Source organism: Oncorhynchus masou, chromosome 10, assembly GCF_036934945.1.
Source record: "Oncorhynchus masou masou isolate Uvic2021 chromosome 10, UVic_Omas_1.1, whole genome shotgun sequence".
NCBI lineage: Eukaryota > Metazoa > Chordata > Actinopteri > Salmoniformes > Salmonidae > Oncorhynchus > Oncorhynchus masou.
Window position 1 is genome coordinate 21,680,918 of NC_088221.1, and position 18,695 is coordinate 21,699,612.

The 18,695-nt window shown below is 44.4% G+C and overlaps 1 protein-coding gene across 16 annotated transcripts in view; it reads left to right on the forward strand.

Annotated features, from left to right (window-relative positions):
* LOC135547328 (POU domain, class 2, transcription factor 1-like) overlaps window positions 1–18,695 on the forward strand; it is a 29,290-nt gene that overhangs the window by 2,117 nt on the left and 8,478 nt on the right. The window contains exons 1-15 of one of the 16 annotated variants that reach the window (XM_064976224.1): window positions 6,128–6,204; window positions 7,109–7,180; window positions 7,630–7,721; window positions 9,673–9,768; window positions 10,722–10,904; window positions 11,204–11,290; window positions 11,753–11,900; window positions 12,059–12,150; window positions 12,235–12,408; window positions 12,590–12,730; window positions 12,845–13,000; window positions 14,159–14,353; window positions 14,516–14,621; window positions 14,755–15,082; window positions 15,352–15,452. In XM_064976224.1, coding sequence (XP_064832296.1) covers window positions 6,174–6,204; window positions 7,109–7,180; window positions 7,630–7,721; window positions 9,673–9,768; window positions 10,722–10,904; window positions 11,204–11,290; window positions 11,753–11,900; window positions 12,059–12,150; window positions 12,235–12,408; window positions 12,590–12,730; window positions 12,845–13,000; window positions 14,159–14,353; window positions 14,516–14,621; window positions 14,755–15,082; window positions 15,352–15,452 — 2,002 coding nt within the window. In that variant the 5' untranslated portion in view covers window positions 6,128–6,173. Of the gene's footprint in view, window positions 1–6,127; window positions 6,205–7,108; window positions 7,181–7,629; window positions 7,722–9,672; window positions 9,769–10,019; window positions 10,494–10,721; window positions 10,905–11,203; window positions 11,291–11,752; window positions 11,901–12,058; window positions 12,151–12,234; window positions 12,409–12,589; window positions 12,732–12,844; window positions 13,001–14,158; window positions 14,354–14,515; window positions 14,622–14,754; window positions 15,083–15,351; window positions 15,453–18,695 lie in introns of those variants that run through there. The other 15 variants (XM_064976227.1, XM_064976223.1, XM_064976220.1 and 12 more) reach the window with 15 other exon arrangements.

Genomic DNA, 18,695 nt, shown 5'->3' on the forward strand with positions numbered 1-18,695 from the left:
TGGGACCAAACAGAACTGTTAGAGTGTGTATGCATTCTAGAAATCAGTGGGGAGGTACTCAGATCCAGATTTATAAACTAACCTCCGTGGGCGTGGCGTAGCGTTTGGCCGGATTAAGGAGTTTGGGTAGCCAGGCAAACTATTTGCTGCTTAGGCTAGGCGTTTGTGTGTGTTTGTGTCCATATTTTAGTTGTAGGCTACATCCCTGTTACTTATTAAAGATAATCTTATTCATGTTCCTGTGTTGTGTCTTGTGATTTTTGCAAAGTGTGAAATCAGGTTATCCTTGTCACTGTAGCACAGCATTCACTTATTTTGTTGGGTTCCTGTCTTGTTGTGGGAAGCATTCAGTAAGTCCTTTGTAAAAAAAAAAAAGGGGGGGGGGGCCTTTTAGAACAAAATTGGGTCGATTATGAACTAAGCTACTTTGTGGTGAGAAATTATTTTCTAATTTTCACACTCACCCTCCTCACTTCCTCACAGTTTTATATTTTCATCCCATTCCATCCCGAGAGTTCCGTCTATGAATATTCATAGTTGTAAACATGGTTTTCATGAATAATGCATTATGTTCAGTAATAGATGCAAGGCATCTGAAAAGTATGCATGAAGTACGTACAGACAAGCTGTTCTATAGTGGGAGTTCGAGAGGAGTATGTCATGTGCACATAGTGATATACTATACAGTATGTGACTAGATGGATAGTAGGTAGGCTTGGTACTAGATTACCATGGTAAAGTTAACCTGGTAAGATAAGGGACCAGACAGCTGTGTGGGATGTAGCCTAGGCTAGGACAAGAGGAAGGCCAAAAAGATTCTCAAAGGGGCAAAAGACAAATGAAAATATATAGTGTTGTTCAGGTATAATTTTTTGGAATGTACTATAATCTGGTTTGCCAGTAGCCCTGCTAACACTGGGCTAGGCCATTCACATAGGATTCACAGTGTTTTGCCTTTAAAAACAATTGGGAAATGTTTATATGATCGTGGTTTGTGACTAGAGGGAGTACAGCTATGACCGGAAGTTACATTTCGTAGCAGGTTAGGAGAGCATTCGAATTAACTCTAACCCTTTTCCTAACCTTAACCTAAGTCTCCTAACCTGCCACGTTAATTATCCTAACCTGATGCGTAAGTTCTCCTAACTTCCGGTTGAAGCTGTACTCCCTCTAGTGAGAGCCACTATTTTGGCGGGAACTGAGCAAAGAGACATTCAACTTTGACCCTGTTGCTGCAACAGTTGTCATGCTTACCTGAAGCAGCAAACAGCATTGATCAAGTTCTATATTTCTCAGATAGGACAGAATGCAAATGAACTACTTTAATTTCTTCACATCCACAAACAGTAAGTTAGCAGTTTGCCATACTTGTAAATCTTTTGTAAATAATTACCTTCTACTGTGTTAATTTTCCTGTTATGGTGAATAAAAATGTGGCCAAAACTTTACAGTTAGCATTATGCGTTCGGGCAGGTAGTCTCCTGGCATCTGCTAAACCCAGATTCGTCTGTCGGACTGCCAGATGGCGAAGCGTGATTCATCACTCTAGAGAATGCGTTTCCACTGCTCCAGAGTCCATTGGCGGCAAGCTTTACACCACTCAAGCCGGCTCTTGGCGATGCGCATGGCGATCTTAGGCCTGTGTGCGGCTGCTCGGCCATTTCATAAAGCTCCCCACAAGCAGTTATTGTGCTGACGTTGCTTCCAGAGGCAGTTTGGAACTCGGTAGTGAGTGTTGCAACCGAGGACAGACAATTTTTATGCGCTTCAGCACTCGGGGGTCCCGTTGTGTGTGCTTGTCTGGCTTAACAAATAATTTAAAAGGTATTGCCAGCAGGTATCTCACTGGTCATCCCCAAAGCCAACATCTCCTTTGGCTGCCTTTCCTCCCAGTTCTCTGCTGCCAATGACTGGAACGAATTGCAAAAATTGCTGAAGTTGGAGACTTATATTTCCCTCACTAAATTTAAACATCAGCTATCTGAGCAGATAACCAATCGTTGCAGCTGTACATAGCCCATCTGTAAATAGCCCTTCCAATCTACTTACCTCATCCCCATATTCTTTTTAAATGTACTTTTCTGCTCTTTTGCACACCTGTATTTCTACTTGCACATCATCATCTGCACATCGATCACTCCAGTGTTAATTTGCTAAATTGTAATTACTTCGCTGCTATGGCCTATTTATTGCCTTCCCTCCTCACGCCATTTACACACACCGTATATAGACTTAATTTTTTTTCTATTGTGTTATTGAGGGTACGCTTTTTTATTCCATGTGTAACTCTGTTGTTGTTTGTTTCGCACTGCTTTGCTTTATCTTGGCCAGGTCGCAACTGGCCTACCTGGTTAAATGAAGGTGAAATTAAATGTAAAAAAATAATACAGATTAGTTGAAAAATCTGTTGCGGTGGTTTGTATGGGGCTTTCCTGTAACGACCAGTAATGGACAAAAATCTTTGTACACTAGATAATGTGATATAACCTGTCTGTAGCTAGGTAATTACAGTGATTATACAAAATGCTCTTTCCATGACATAGGTGAATCCAGGTGAAAGCTATGATCCCTTATTGATGTCACTTGTTAAATCCACTTCAATCATTGTAGATGAAAGGGGGCGAGAGGTTAAAGTGATTTGTAAGCCTCGAGATAATTGAGACATAGATTGTGTATGTGTGCCATTCAGAGGGTGAATGGTCAAAACAAAATATTTTAAGCGCCTTTGAACGGGGTATGGTAGTAGTTGCCAGGTGCACCGGTTTTGAGTGTGTCAAGAAGTGCAGCGCTGCTGGGTTTTTCACACTCAACAGTTTCCTGTGTGTATCAAGAATGGTCCACCACCCAAAGGACATCCAGACAACTTGACACAACTGCAGGAAGCATTGGCGTCAACATAGGCCAGCATCCCTGTGGAACACTTTCGACACCTTCTAGAGTTCATGCCTTCATACCTTCATATTAGGAAGGTGTTCCTAATATTTTGTACACTCAGTGTATATGAGCTGGCTAGCTAGATAGCTGTTAGCTAAATATAAAAAAAACTGCAACAACCCAAAACATTGTATAGAAAGTGTCTTTTAGTTGCCTGGCTTGCTAGATTTACATATCCTAAATACAATTTAAAACATTTTTTTTTTTGTGCAAAATTTTTTTGCAGGTAATGCTGCTATTTGGACTTGGATGCTTCAATGTCAAGCAGACTGCCGTTTTTGTGTTTATACCAGGTTTATACTTTTTCTTAATAACAAAAACAAGTTTGATGTCGGAGAACAACAATAGAATGTTCATAATTGAAAGCGTGCCAAGCCGCTATATGATGATAGGGGACATTTATACTGAGGGTCTGGCGGGACATTTTACACATATTACCACAATCATGACTAGGTTGGTTGGCGGAAAATAAAAGTACAGGCTATGTTGCCGGCAATACCTTTCAGATATAAATGCAAGTTGCCAAAAAGTGTTAAAGTTGGTGGCAAAACGTCTTGTTTTAAAAGGTCTATAATAGTAGGAGAGAGACATGCATGATCAATAGGACAAATGGAGAAAGATTTGGTCACCATAATTGTAGAACAGTGAAATGCCTTATGCACACACAGTTACATGCTAAGTACTGTATTAACAAACTAGTTTAGGCCTATAGGCTTAACTCAGCTACATGATATTAATGGGAACTTAGTTTGAAGTGTTTGCCGTGACTTACATACCATGGGTGAAGTTAAATGTCAGTGGAATTTGAATATGCTTATTATTCTACACTCGCTATGCCTCACGTTGAATGTCTCCCTTCACATTAGCTGTTCCGCTATATTCACTCAGCCTTTCCATAAAAAAGTGCTAATGACTTACCTATTAAATATTCTCTGCTAAAATATTTGCATAATGAATTGTTCGATCCACAGTTGGATTTTGCGAGCCACACTAGCAAGTGTGGTTTAAATAAAGTGCCTTTCTCCTTACTTCTCTTTGCCTCTGAACCCTTCTGTTTTCTCTTTTTGTTTTGCATTAAGAGGGTATAGTGGGTGGTTGTGGTTTGGAAGGAAGGAAGATGGGGTGTCTGTTTTTTGGGTATCTCTGTCCTTGTTTCATGGGAGGGAACCTTATTTTTTCCATCAACAAATTCACACTTGGAGAGTTAGTGGTTGAAACATTTGCCGTGGCTTTGATAACGTGAGTTTAAGTGTCCATAAGGGCTCAGGGCCAGACCTAGATGCAGACACGAGAGGCAGGTGGTTTGAGTGTTTGATATATATTAGTTCCAAAAGGGGTAAACAAGAGAATAGTCATGGACAGGCAAAAGGTCAAAACCAGATCAGAGTCCAGGAGGTACAGATTGGCAGGCAGGTTCGAGGTCAGGGCAGGCAGACTGGTCAGGCAGGTGGGTACAGAGTCCAGAAAACAGGCAAGGGACAAAACCAGGAGGACTAGCAAAAGAGAGAATAGCAAAAGCAGGAGCACGGGAAAAACACGCTGGTTGACTTGAAACAGACGAGATGAACTGGCACAGAGAGACAGGAAACACAGGGAGAAATCCACCGGGGAAAATAAGTTACACCTGAAGGGGGTGGAGACAAAAACAAGGACAGATGAACAGATCAGGGCGTGACAGTGTCGTAACCTGGCCTAAATCGGCCTTCTGAAGAAAATGGTTAGCCGTTAGCTCCCTTGGCTGAAAAAGTACTACAAACTAGTCTAATAATGCCCCACACTGCAACTGCAAAAACACTGTTTTTAGGCTATTGTTTGATTACTGTCCATACTGTTGATTACTGTCCCTACTGCTTTGTCATGCCCTTTCTTCAGTCTCTGTTTGTCTTGATCACTAGTGTGATAAGGGAGCCAAGAAAAGAGACAAATTCGGTTTATTTTTTATTGAGAATTTTTTGAGCAAGGCAAAACCACACGTTCTTCCCCTTCTTTTTCAGAGGTCTACCCCACAAAACAGTCAGATTTAATTTTAACATTGCTTTGACACCCCACTCTGTCAGTCGGCGCCTGCCTGCTCGCTACATTAACTTACAAGGCATGTTCTTCTACACTAGATTAAAAAGAGTGAAATAGGAAAAAAGCCGTCTGAATGAGAACAACTAGCCTAATGGAATTTAAAGCTAATCTAAATATGCTAATCTTCACACGCTTCATAAACATAGCTGATAGTACCCCCCCCCCCATTTCTGTTTCTCTCTCTCTGTCTCAGTAGTTGTGCAGGGTGGAATGCCATAGCCACAGGGGGTCTGGTAGTAATGACAGGCTCGTGGTGGAGTTATTTATTCCCCCCACCTCCAAACCCTCATTAATAACCAGGCCTGGTCTCTGTGACTCCTGGCGGACTTTGGGACCAGCAGTCCGAGACATTCTATTAGCACCCGCCACCTTTCAACGCCAACGTGCCCAGACCACTGCCGACGGGCCTCGCACTGAATTCTGGGCAGTTGTTTGCCCTGTTTTTTTACCTGGCTCTCTCAGCTAATTACTCTGCTGCCTGCATTCTGCCGGTAATTGGGCTTAGTTTGAGCCCGGACATCTTTAAAAAAATAAATAATATTCCCCTGTTTTTTATTGTTCTCCAAAAAGCCATCCAATTAATATGCTAATGAAATGATACATATTTATGGATTTTAAATTATGCAGAAAGCTTTCAGAGCCCGGTGTGAAATGAATTGCTTACAGGACTTCAAAGCCTTGAATCGCTAACGAGGTAGGGCCTGATTTGCATACAGCTTTAATCAGCTGAATACTGATTATACTCCATTATAGAATGGGGTGGGTGGAGGGAGAGAGAGAGGAGCCAGCTGCACTAGTTGTTTCTGTTTTCTTCCAGAAAGAGAGGGAGAGAGAACTTTTTCAGTAGTTGCGAAAATCCTGCCACGCATCGGAGAGAGGAAGGGAAAAGGAGGGAGACTGTTGAGAAGAAAGGAAAGGTAGAGAAAGATCGATTGAGAGTGAGGGAGAGCTGTTAGTCTAAAACCCATTGGCTTAAGTGGAGTGCTGAGGCTGTGTCTCAGTGTTGTTCAGTGGACTGTGCCAGTCTGTCTGTGTCTTGTGTGTAGCTGTAGTCTGACTGGACTCTGCACTGACCAGTGGATAGTGAAGAGAGGGAGTAGGGAGAGGAGGGGCAGTGTGCTGTCCGGCGGAACCAAGCCTATCTGCTGCCACCAGCTTTTGCAAGCATGCTGGAAAATACAGGTTCAACAGAAGTGGGTGAGTCATGTGGTCCGGTGTTGTGTGTTTGTGATGTTGATGATGATGGGGTACCAAATACACCAGATATTGTTGTTGTGGGGGTAGGCCAGGGAGAGGTGCTCATTTTGGAAGTGGGCTACTCATTTGCCGAGAAGGTGCTTAAATACCAGCTCCTGGTGGCAGGCTTGGACATCCTCGGGTAGAGGTGCAAGCTGGTGGTGCGGATATTTGGCACAGCCTTGCAGTGCGTGTCCTCCAGATTGCGGGCCTGATAAAAACTAGGGCAAAGCAATTGGCTAGGTACTGCTCTGTTTCAGCTGTCGTGGGCAGCCTAGCTGTTTGGAGAGGGAGGTGCTTTCTGTACCCTTACAAGCCATGCATAAAGGGACCTTTTGAAATGTTTGGATCTTTTCATTGTCAATTTGATTGGTAGATTCAAATAAAGTATTTCAAATGTGTGTGTGCGAGTGAGAGAGAGAGAAATCGTCAAGGAACAAGTCAAAAGGGGATGAAACATTGTCCTGCTGGGCTTTTATGAATGTAAAGGCATGCTTCAAAGTGTATCCCCTAATTGCCATTGTTGAAGATGTTGATTTCCACTGTATTAAATGGGGCGTTTTCTAATTGTAAAATTTTCACCTGGCGCTATTTTTTTAACCTGGTTTTGTATGGAAACAATACTCTGCATGTAGGCTAGAGGTAGTTGTGGGTGTGTAGCCCATCAGAAAACATTATTATCAGACTCTGTTGGAAGGAGTGGGAGTTGTCTAGTGTTATTGTATTAACTGCGGCATACGACATCAGATATTTAAAAGATGTGGGCTTTAGGCGCTGGTTTGGGATGGGATGGTGGGGCGTTACTTTTAGATGACAGTTGAGTGAAAGTCTCTGTCTGTCTGTTTTGTCTGTCTGCCTCTTTCAGATTCTAGAATGAGTAATCCATCAGAAACTAGTAAATGTGCAATGGAGAGTCAGAGTGGGGACGGAAACACAGGTGAGTTACCTGCTGTGACCTGCTGCTGCATTGCTCTGGCTGCCCGCACCTGGAGTGTCGTTCAGGAGGCACAAACGGTTTCAAATAGTCACAAACGGACAGAGAAAATGTCCTTGGTTATTAGACTCTTAAGTTCAGGTAATGGTCTTCTGTTTAAAAACCTGTGGTCCTGTTTGGTGCCCTCTGAACACCCCCCGGGTCTGCACTCTGCTCACTTCAATGTCCTACAGAGTGTGTGTTTTTATTGTGTTGATTGAGAAACCTAATAGAGAGAGGTTCAGTGAAAGTTAATTGGGTTGTTGTGCTGTTGCTGTAATTAGAAGCTACTGTGTGCGTATTATGTTCACACGTGTCGATTTGTGTGTGCCGTGTGTGTGCATATGTGAAAGTGTGTGTGTGTGTATGTGAAAGTTTTTTTTCTGATGACTTAATTGCTTTTCTTTTCTCAGGAGTCCAAACGAATGGACTGGACTTTCAGAGGCAGACGGTGCAGGCCACAAACGCAATCACCAATGCACATGCACAGGCTCTGCTCCAACAGGTAACTCACTCAGACCAAAACACACACAGGTTTGCTGGTTTTACCAGAGAGTGTGTGTCTGTGTGTGTGTGTCTGTGTGATCTGAGTATATGTGGGTGTATTTTTTTGCACGTGACCAGGTTGGCAGAAGTGTAGTTGAAATGAGGAGAGGGGACAGAGGCATGCCAACAGAACAGAGCCACACACACTAGAGCCCAACGATATGGACAGAAAATCCATAGCGTGATAAATCTAACCATTTTACTCGTAAATCTAACCATTTTACTCGTAAACAGTAAATATGAAACGTTTATTTTTATTACTTTACATTAGCGGCAGGGCACTATAATTTTTTATTTTCAGTGCAAAGTAAGAAAACTGAGATGGTAGCCATGATTCAAAAAGTCAGCTATTGGATCTAACATATCCAGGGAATGCATGGTTGATATGTTGATGTGCGACCTGTCAAATAGGATCCAGAAGGATCAGATTTATTTTTGGTTCTTCAGAGAATCTGCCGACATCTTTGTGCATATTGGACTATAAGCTGTATTATTCACAACCTGAGGAAGTGGGAACTCAAAACACTTGGCTGGATTGCTTACTCGAAATATGATATTGTTGCTATATAGCCATGTAGGCTAATTGATTAAGCTATCAGTGAATGTAGGCTAATGCCCTACAAAAACCTTTCAGGACTAGGTCTAGGCTAATTTATATAAATGGCACACTCTGCTTTGCGCACCATACTAACTACAGTCTACTCTGGTTGTAAAGTTGTGCCATGAATTCAAGAGGTGAGAAATACATGATATACTCCCAGAAAGCTGTGACTCTCCTCCGTAACTACAACAACAGTAGTTGCTTTGAAAACTGTATGTTTCCCACAATTACATTTTGAGCAACTGTCATATGCTTGTGCTTCACAGTAGGATGAGGGAGTGAGAGTGGCTCGCTCACACAAAATACGACAGCGAAATGGGGCAGATACTTTCATAGCAGGAATCAACATAATGCATAGGCTATTACTGTTGACCAAATATTGGTTTTACAACAATCTACAGGAATGTCGTGTAGCAAAATCACAGAAAATTACCGTCGTAGGTAAAATGTTTTGGTAAGAGGAAGGAAGACAATATCCGTCATTTTCGGTTTACCATCCCAGCTCTAACACACACACACACACACACACACACACACACACACACACACACACACACACACACACACACACACACACACACACACACACACTACATGTAAATGAGCCAGGCTCTCTCGGTATCGCCTGGCAACAAGGCAGATTAATCAACCCTGTATGCTAATTAGCTGCTCTGCGGTTGCTCGGAAACAGATGGCGAAAAATATGCAAATCTCTGCAGAATTTACATGCACTGCATAACAGTTTTTTAAATTAACTTCTCCACTCACCCCTCCCTCTTTCCTCTCTGTGTTCTCTGTGGGCTGCAGTACATTCCTCGCCTGCTTTCCTTATGTCGATCATTTTCTATTTAGAGAATACCTTCAGTGTGCTACCTATTATTGAAACCCTGTTTTTGTGTTTATGTGGCAGTGTGTGTGGGATTGTGTTTTGTCTTGCTGTGTATATGTTTTTCCTCTTCTTCTCCACTTCTCCACTCCAATGTTGAACAGTAAAAATATGGGTCTTGCTCCTTATCTCTAGTCAAGAATTAGGGCATCTGAGTACAATAAGTATCAGTCAACATCATTATTCAAAAACAGATAACAGACATAATGTACAGACGACTCGTGATAAATGCAACGGCTTGAGAATGGACTTAACAGGAACATGTCGTTATCAGGAGCAATGTAAAATAATGCAGTTGAACTGGGACTGGAAAAGTGTATTGCAGTCATCGAGTTTACAGTTATCAGGAGTCACCTGTGTCTATATGACATGTATCTGGGAAGGTTATACTATATAAGGTTATCCTATGTACTCTGCTCCTAGTCCAAGTCTGAAGACTCGGGTGCAATTCCGACCTCCGTCCAGCAGGGGGTGCTGCCTCAGGCCCAGCTCATGCTGGCTGGGGGACAGATAGCTGGAGTAAGTGTCTTGCTGTCTGCCTGCCTGCTTGTCGGTTCATCTGTCTGTCTGTAATGTGCTGGATCTCTATGGCTTCCTCATCTGCACTGATCTAAAAGAACAGCAAATGCTCAGGAGGTAACGTCGGTATATTGGTTTCACTGTTCTCAGATCAGTGCATATGAACGGAAGGAGACTATTGAGATACACCCAGAGAGAGGGTGGGGTTATGTCCAAATACTATTTTCCTTGTTTCCTCTCCTTAGTGACCGGTGATTCGATATAAAGATTGAATGGGAATTGATCTACCTACCTTATTCATTCTGCCAATTCCTGCTATGATCAGTGTTGGTGGGAGGAACTGAGAGAAGAGTATTGGGACGTAGCCTGTGTGTGCTTGTGCACATGTGCAATCATGCCAACCCCACGACAAACATCACCCTGGTACCATCTTTTGGTTTGTGTGTGAGCGACCGGGAGCCCAGGCGTCATACTCATCCATGATTATTCTGTCGCATGGCCAGAAAGCCCTCACATGTGATAGAGTCATGTGACCTAAAGATCAGACAGCCAGTGGCTGCGATGAGAAACCTCTCCAAACACCAACATCATCTCCCGTCCAAATGCATGAGTCCTCTCCTCTCTCCGTCTGTTGGGCCCTAAGGCACTCAGTCACTGCATCACATGTACTGCTAGTTTTGTAGTCCTTTGCAACTTGAAAGACCTTTGACATTTGGAAATGAATGGTGAGGGGCATTTGTCTTGACATACTATTGTTTCTCTTCCAACCGCTCACTCCATTTACATTATTCTCTCTCTTAATCTCTGCGCCCCCTCTACCTTTCTCTCTGCCCTCTCTCCACAATATCTGTCATCTCTGCCTTTCTATCTCCCTCTTTCTCTCTGCCCCGCCTCTCGCTGTCTCCCCGTCTCTTTCGCTTTGACCCCCCCACCGTCTCGCTTTCCCTCTCCAGTTGACCCTGTCTCCAGCGCAGCAGCAGATGTTTTTGCAGCAGGCCCAGGCCCAGCTCTTGGCAGCAGCCATGCAGCAGCAATCAGCCAGCCAGCAGAGCAGCACCACGGGGGCCAGCATCTCTGCCTCCGCAGCCACCCCCATCACACAGCTGCCCCTGTCCCAGCCCGTCCAGATCACCTCTGTAAGAGAGATACACACACACAAATACATGAGAATGTGTATATAGACACACACACACACACACACACACACACACACACACACACACACACACACACACACACACACACACACACCCATCACTAGGGCTAGACGGAATCTGCAGGGGGCAGAGTATCCTGCTACCTGCTCTAGAAAGGGGTGTAAAATAAAATCCTGAAGTCAAACCCAATACTACCTCAAAACATATAACAGCCACAGTGTCATCAATTGAATATGCAGGAAACACAGAGCTGTAATGTTCACATCATTCCCCCTCAGATTCCCTCTGTCTCTACTCATCTCCCAGGCCAGCTAAGCCAGCTGGGATACCCGTATGAGATGGCGACCTTCAGCAGTTACCTACCTGTAGTACACCTTTATATCACTGTTATATGAATGACTGGACCTGTAAAATCTACCTAGTAGTACTCATGTATAACACTGCTATATGAATGATTATACGTATGCTCTTACCTGTAGTACGTTGTAACCTTTTCTCCCTGTGGAAGCTTAATGAAAACTTTCCTCTGTTGATCTCTGTTGTATGAATGAGTGTACCTATAGAATGAAGCTAGAATAAAGGCCAGCAGGCAGCAGCTACAGTATCACCTCTAGTAGACCTGTACCCCCCTTACCTGGAGGACTAGACTGGCTTCCCTGTAGTTATGAGGGTTCCTCACTTCCTGTATTTGTGTGTGTGTGTGTGTGCGTGTGTGTGTGTGAGATGACCAACATCAGCATGAGTGGTGTGTGACTATACGTGTCTGTGTGTGCCTGTAGTAATGTGGGCTCCTTTCTCCCGGTGGGTGTGTGCGTGAGGACTTTCAGCAGTTACAGCAGCTGCAGCAGCAGAACCTAACCATGCCCCAGTTTGTCCTGGTTCAACCTGGCCACCACATCGCCACCCAGCTGCAGCCTGGTCAGTTCATCATCTCACAGACGCCGCAGGGCCAGCAGAGTATGTACACAACGCAGAGTATGTACTACACACACTCACACACACACATGGACACACACACACAGACACATGGACACAGGCACGCACACACACGTGCACAAACATACACACTCGCCCTTCCTCGCTCTCACCCTCCTTTCGTACCTCTTAAATGGTCTCCATAATTCTCTCAACAGGTTTCCTGCAAGCCCATAATCTTTTAACTCAACTACCTCAAAGCCAAGCCAACCTCCTGCAGACTCAGCCAAGCATCAACCTTGCCTCACAGGTCAGACACTAAAACTACGACTATCACTACCATGTTTAGTTTGTCATTTCCTTTCAGCCCTAACCCCATACTTCCGTCCTGTAGCCAGCGACTCCATCCCACACGATAGCAGCCACGCCCATCCAGCCCCTGTCCCACAGTCAGACCCCGCCCAAACGCCTGGACACACCCAGTCTGGAGGAGCCCAGCGACCTGGAGGAGCTGGAACAGTTCGCTAAGACCTTCAAACAGAGACGCATCAAACTGGGCTTCACACAGGTGGGTGTATGGTTGGTGTTGTGAGGGAGCTGTATGAAGGTGTGTGTACGTGTGCAAATTCTGTGTGTGTGGTTTGGGGTATTAGCGAACTGCAGGAAGGTGTGTGTATGCTTGCATGAGTGTGCATACGTGTGTTTGTGTTAACAGCAGAGCTCTACCTAACCCTCTCTGTCTCCCCCAGGGGGATGTTGGCCTGGCCATGGGCAAGCTGTATGGTAACGACTTCAGCCAGACCACCATTTCCCGCTTCGAGGCCTTGAACCTCAGCTTTAAGAACATGTGCAAGCTGAAGCCACTTCTGGAGAAGTGGCTCAACGATGCAGGTATGTCTCTGAGCTGACCGACAGCTGTGTGTGTTTGTACTCTATTGTGTACCGTATTAAGCACTGCAGAGTACCTGGTCTTTACCTCCGTCCCTGTCCCTTGTCGCGGTGCTGTTTGCGCAGAGAATCTGTCGTCTGACCTGGCCCTGTCCAGCCCTTGCGGCCTGGGGTCCCCCGGTCTGGGCATGGAGGGGCTCAACCGCCGACGCAAGAAGAGGACCAGCATCGAGACCAACATCCGCGTGGCCTTAGAAAAGAGCTTTCTGGAGGTGAGTGAAGTGTTACAGTCTAGATTAGCGCTCACTTGTCTTCACTAACTTACCTCATCAACCAATTTTAGCACTTAAACCATTAGGAAGGGAATCAATGTAATGGACAGACTTCATTCAGCGTGTCTGGTAAACTGCCCTACTGAAAATAACTGCCCCATGCTGAAAATAACTGCCCCATGCTGAAAATAACTGCCCCATGCTGAAAATAACTTCCCCATGCTGAAAATAACTGCCACATGCTGAAAATAACTGCCACATGCTGAAAATAACTGCCACATGCTGAAAATAACTGCCCCATGCTGAAAATAACTGCCCTATGCTGAAAGGAACTGCCCCATGCTGAAAGAAACTGCCCCATGCTGAAAGTAACTGCCCCATATTGAAAGGAACTGCCCCATACTGAAAGGAACTGCCCCATACTGAAAGGAACTGCCCCATACTGAAAGAAACTGCCCCATACTGAAAGGAACTGCCCCATACTGAAAGTAACTGCCCCATACTGAAAGGAACTGCCCCATACTGAAAGGAACTGCCCCATACTGAAAGGAACTGCCCCATACTGAAAGGAACTGCCCCATACTGAAAGTAACTGCCCCATACTGAAAGGAACTGCCCCATACTGAAAGGAACTGCCCCATACTGAAAGGAACTGCCCCATACTGAAAGTATCTGCCCCATACTGAAAGGAACTGCCCCATATTGAAAGGAACTGCCCCATATTGAAAGGAACTGCCCCATACCGAAAGTAACTGCCCCATACTGAAAGGAACTGCCCCATACTGAAAGGAACTGCCCCATACTGAAAGAAACTGCCCCATACTGAAAGGAACTGCCCCATACTGAAAGGAACTGCCCCATATTGAAAGGAACTGCCCCATACTGAAAGGAACTGCCCCATACTGAAAGGAACTGCCCCATACTGAAAGGAACTGCCCCATACTGAAAGGAACTGCCCCATATTGAAAGGAACTGCCCCATACTGAAAGGAACTGCCCCATACTGAAAGGAACTGCCCCATACTGAAAGGAACTGCCCCATACTGAAAGGAACTGCCCCATACTGAAAGGAACTGCCCCATACTGAAAGAAACTGCCCCATACTGAAAGGAACTGCCCCATACTGAAATAGAATACCTGGTCTTTTGCCCACTTCAAGCAGAACCAAAAACCTACCTCTGAGGAGATCACCATAATTGCTGACCAGCTCAACATGGAGAAGGAGGTGATCCGGGTGTGGTTCTGTAACCGTCGGCAAAAAGAGAAGCGGATCAACCCCCCCAGCAGCGGACACAGCATCACAGGGACAGGCAGCACCCCCATCAAAACCATCTTCACCCCCAATAGCCCCTTGGTATTGACAAAACACACTGGCATGTACATGTACCACACACACTTGCACTTGCATGCATGGACACATACACAGTGTAAGCATGCATTACACACACACACACAAGTAAAATGTATTTTTTTCTATTCCATGTTCAAGCCTTTTTCTTCTCCTTCCCTGGTGCAGGTGGCCAGTACGGCGAGCCTTGTGACCAGTAACACACCAACCACACTCACTTTAAACCCAGTGATGCCTCTCACCAGCACCAGCGTCTCCGGCCTGACCTTGACAGGTACACGGGGAAAGGGGAGGGACAGGATCATATTTGAAGAAAGAAATCGCAAATTAGGATTCAGGCATAATTCCCTTCCCGTTTCCCACCTGGTACTTAAAAACTAAACACCACCCTCCGGGTTCCGTCTCAGGCACGACGATCGGAGCGACCACAAACACGGCATCGGTCATCTCTACGGCACCCATGGTTACCGCGGTGACCAGCTCCACCTCGCTAAGCCCCTCCCCCACGGCCCTCCAGGCCACGGCAGCGGAGACGGATGGAACCCAGGAGCACACGGTGGTCATGCAGGCACCATCGTCACTAGCAACCAATCTGGGGACAGGTCAGGTGATGGTGGCTGGACCGGGGTTGTCAGCGGCCCTGCAAGGAGCTGCCCAGTTACCCACCAGTTCTAGTTACGCCTCCATGGCTGGCCTTAACCCAGGACTGATGGCATCCTCACAGTTCACTCCTGGGTGAGTAGGACGGGAAAGGGTTTCAGAGCAGGATCACAACACACGTCAAACTACATGAAGATATTTCCAGTGCCCATGTATATCTACAATATGATATAAGCCATGTTGAAACTATTTTGAATAGTCATAGTAGTAATAGTTGCAGTTGAACGCTCATTGCTATGATCATCATAATCTCAGGGATTGAGGGAGGAATAAGGAATTCAGGGTAATCTCTACTGGAATCACTGTGTCTCTGTCTGTCTGACTATACTTGTCTCTGTGTGTAGGGGGGCCTTGCTGAGCTTAGCTCCGGGTGGGCTTGGAGGGGCTATAAACCCCGCCATGTTGAGCAACAGCACCCTGGCCACCATCCAAGGTCTATGGAGCGGCAAGTACACCTGTTTAATTACTCTGCATCTCACACATATGCAGTGTCTTCAGAAAGTATTCCTGGACTTTTTCCATTTTGTTGTTACAAAATTTGTTGTTAAAATGAATTGAATTGTCATTTTTTGCCATCAATCTATACAAAGTGGAAGATTTAAAAAAAAATATATATATATATATATTTTAATGGAAAATAGTACACTAGTACAGTGGGGCAAAAAAGTATTTAGTCAGCCACCAATTGTGCAAGTTCTCCCACTTAAAAAGATGAGAGGCCAATTAATTTTCATCATAGGTACACTTCAACTATGACAGACAAAATGAGAAAAAAAAATCCAGAAAATCACATTGTAGGATTTTTTATGAATTTATTTGCAAATTATGGTGGAAAATAAGTATTTGGTCAATAACAAAAGTTTCTCAATACTTTGTTATATACCCTTTGTTGGCAATGACAGAGGACAAACGTTTTCTGTAAGTCTTCACAAGGTTTTCACACACTGTTGCTGATTTTTTGGCCCATTCCTCCATGCAGATCTCCTCCAGAGCAGTGATGTTTTTGGACTTTCAACTCCCTCCAAAGATTTTCTATGGGGTTGAAATCTGGAGACTGTCTAGGCCACTCCAGGACCTTGAAATGCTTCTTACGAAGCCACTCCTTCGTTGCCCGGGCGGTGTGTTTGGGATCATTGTCATGCTGAAAGACCCAATCACGTTTCATCTTCAATGCCCTTGCTGATGGAAGGAGGTTTTCACTCAAAATCTCACGATACAGGGCCCCATTCATTCTTTCCTTTACACGGATCAGTCGTCCTGGTCCCTTTGCAGAAAAACAGCCCCAAAGCATGATGTTTCCACCCCCATGCTTCACTGTAGGTATGGTGTTCTTTGGATGCAACTCAGCATTCTTTGTCCTCCAAACACGACGAGTTGAGTTTTTACCAAAAAGTTCTAGTTTGGTTTCATCTGACCAAATGACATTCTCCCAATCTTCTTCTGGATCATCCAAATGCTCTCTAGCAAACTTCAGACGGGCCTGGGCATGTACTGGCTTAAGCAGGGGGACACGTCTGGCACTGCAGGATTTGAGTCCCTGGCGGCGTAGTGTGTTACTGATGGTAGGCTTTGTTACTTTGGTCCCAGCTCTCTGCAGGTCATTCACTAGGTCCCCCCGTGTGGTTCTGGGATTTTTGCTCACCGTTCTTGTGATCATTTTGACCCCACGGTGTGAGATCTTGCATGGAGTCCCAGATCGAGGGAGATTATCAGTGGTCTTGTATGTCTTCCATTTCCTAATAATTGCTCCCACAGTTGATTTCTTCAAACCAAGCTGCTTACCTATTGCAGATTCAGTCTTCCCAGCCTGGTGCAGGTCTACAATTTGTTTTCTGGTGTCCATTGACAGCTCTTTGGTCTTGGCCATATGGGAGTTTGGAGTGTGACTTTTTGAGGTTGTGGACAGGTCTCTTTTATACTAATAACAAGTTCAAACAGGTGCCATTAATACAGGTAACGAGTGGAGGACAGAGGAGCCTCTTAAAGAAGAAGTTACAGGTCTGTGAGAGCCAGAAATCTTGCTTGTTTGTTGGTGACCAAATACTTATTTTCCACCATAATTTGCAAATAAATTCATAAAAAATCCTACAATGTGATTTTCTGGATTTTTTTCTTCTCTTTTTGTCTGTCATAGTTGATGTGTACCTATGATGAAAATTACAGGCATCTCTCATCTTTTTAAGTGGGTGAACTTGTACAATTGGTGGCTGACTAAATACTTTTTTGCCCCACTGTATATTGTGATTATATAAGTATTCAACCCCCGGAGTACAATACAGCAGCAATTACAGCTGTGAGTCTTTCTTTTTTTTACCCCATTTTCTCCCCAATTTCGTGGTATCCAATTGTTAGTAGTTACTATCTTGATACATCACTACAACTCCCGTACGGACTCGGGAGAGACGAAGGTTGAAAGCCATGCGTCCTCCGAAACACAACCCAACCAAGCCTCACTGCTTCTTAACACAGCGTTGCTCCAACCCGGAAGCCAGCCGCACCAATGTGTTGGAGGAAACACCGTGCACCTAGCGACCTGGTTAGCGTGCACTGCGCCCGGACCTGCTAGTGTGCGATGAGACAAGGATATCCCTACCTGCCAAACCCTCCCTAACCTGGACGACGCGTGTCCAGAAAACAGGCAAGGGTCAAAACCGGGAGGACTAGTAAAAGAGAATAGAAAAGGCAGGAGCATGGGAAAAAAACACACTAGTTGACTTGGAACATACAAGACGAACAGGCACAGAGAGACAGGAAACACAGTGATATAAACACCATGGATAACAAGCGACTCCTGGAGGGGGTGGAGACAATAACAAGGACAGGTGAAACTGATCAGGGTGTGACAGATACAGCTACCACCATTCTTGAAAATACAAAGAATGGTACTCATTGTGTTGTGTTGGATTTGCCCCAAACAAAACGCTTTGTAGTCAGGACAAAAAGTACATTTCTTTGCCACATTTTTGGCTGTATTACTTTAGTGCCTTACTGCAAACAGGATGCATTTTTTGAATATTTTTATTCTGTACAGGCTGCCTTGTGGTCGAATCTGCTTGAAATTGTGAAGTGAATTTCACTGCTCGACTGAGGGACCTTCCAGATAATTGTATGTGTGTGGTACAGGGATGGGGTAGTTATTTAAAAATCCTGTTAAACACTCTTATTGCACACAGAGTCCATGCAACTTATGTGACTTTTTAAGCACATTTTTACTCTTGAACTTATTTAGGCTTTACATAACAAAAGGGTTGAATACTTTTGAAGACATTTCAGCTTTTCATTTTTAATTAATTTGTAAACATTTCTAAAAACATAATTACACTTTGACATTTGACATTATGGGGTATTGTGTGTAGATCAGTGACACAAAATCTAAACTTCATACATTTAAAATTCAGGCTATAACACAACAAAATGTTGAACAGTCAAAGGGTTTGAATACTTTCTGAAAGTACTGTATATACATATGCTATTTTCATGTTATATAGCTGGAACTTATACTGTCTATCCATCCTCAATATATATAAGTACTTTTTCTCTTTGCTCGGTACTTTACAGCAGCAGTTCCTAACCTATGCGTAAAAAATGTGAAAACCATAGGTTGAAAACCACTGCCTTACATTTATTTACCTGTATAACTAGTCTATACCTGACACTCGTGCACCTGTCCTTGTCTTCACCACACGTT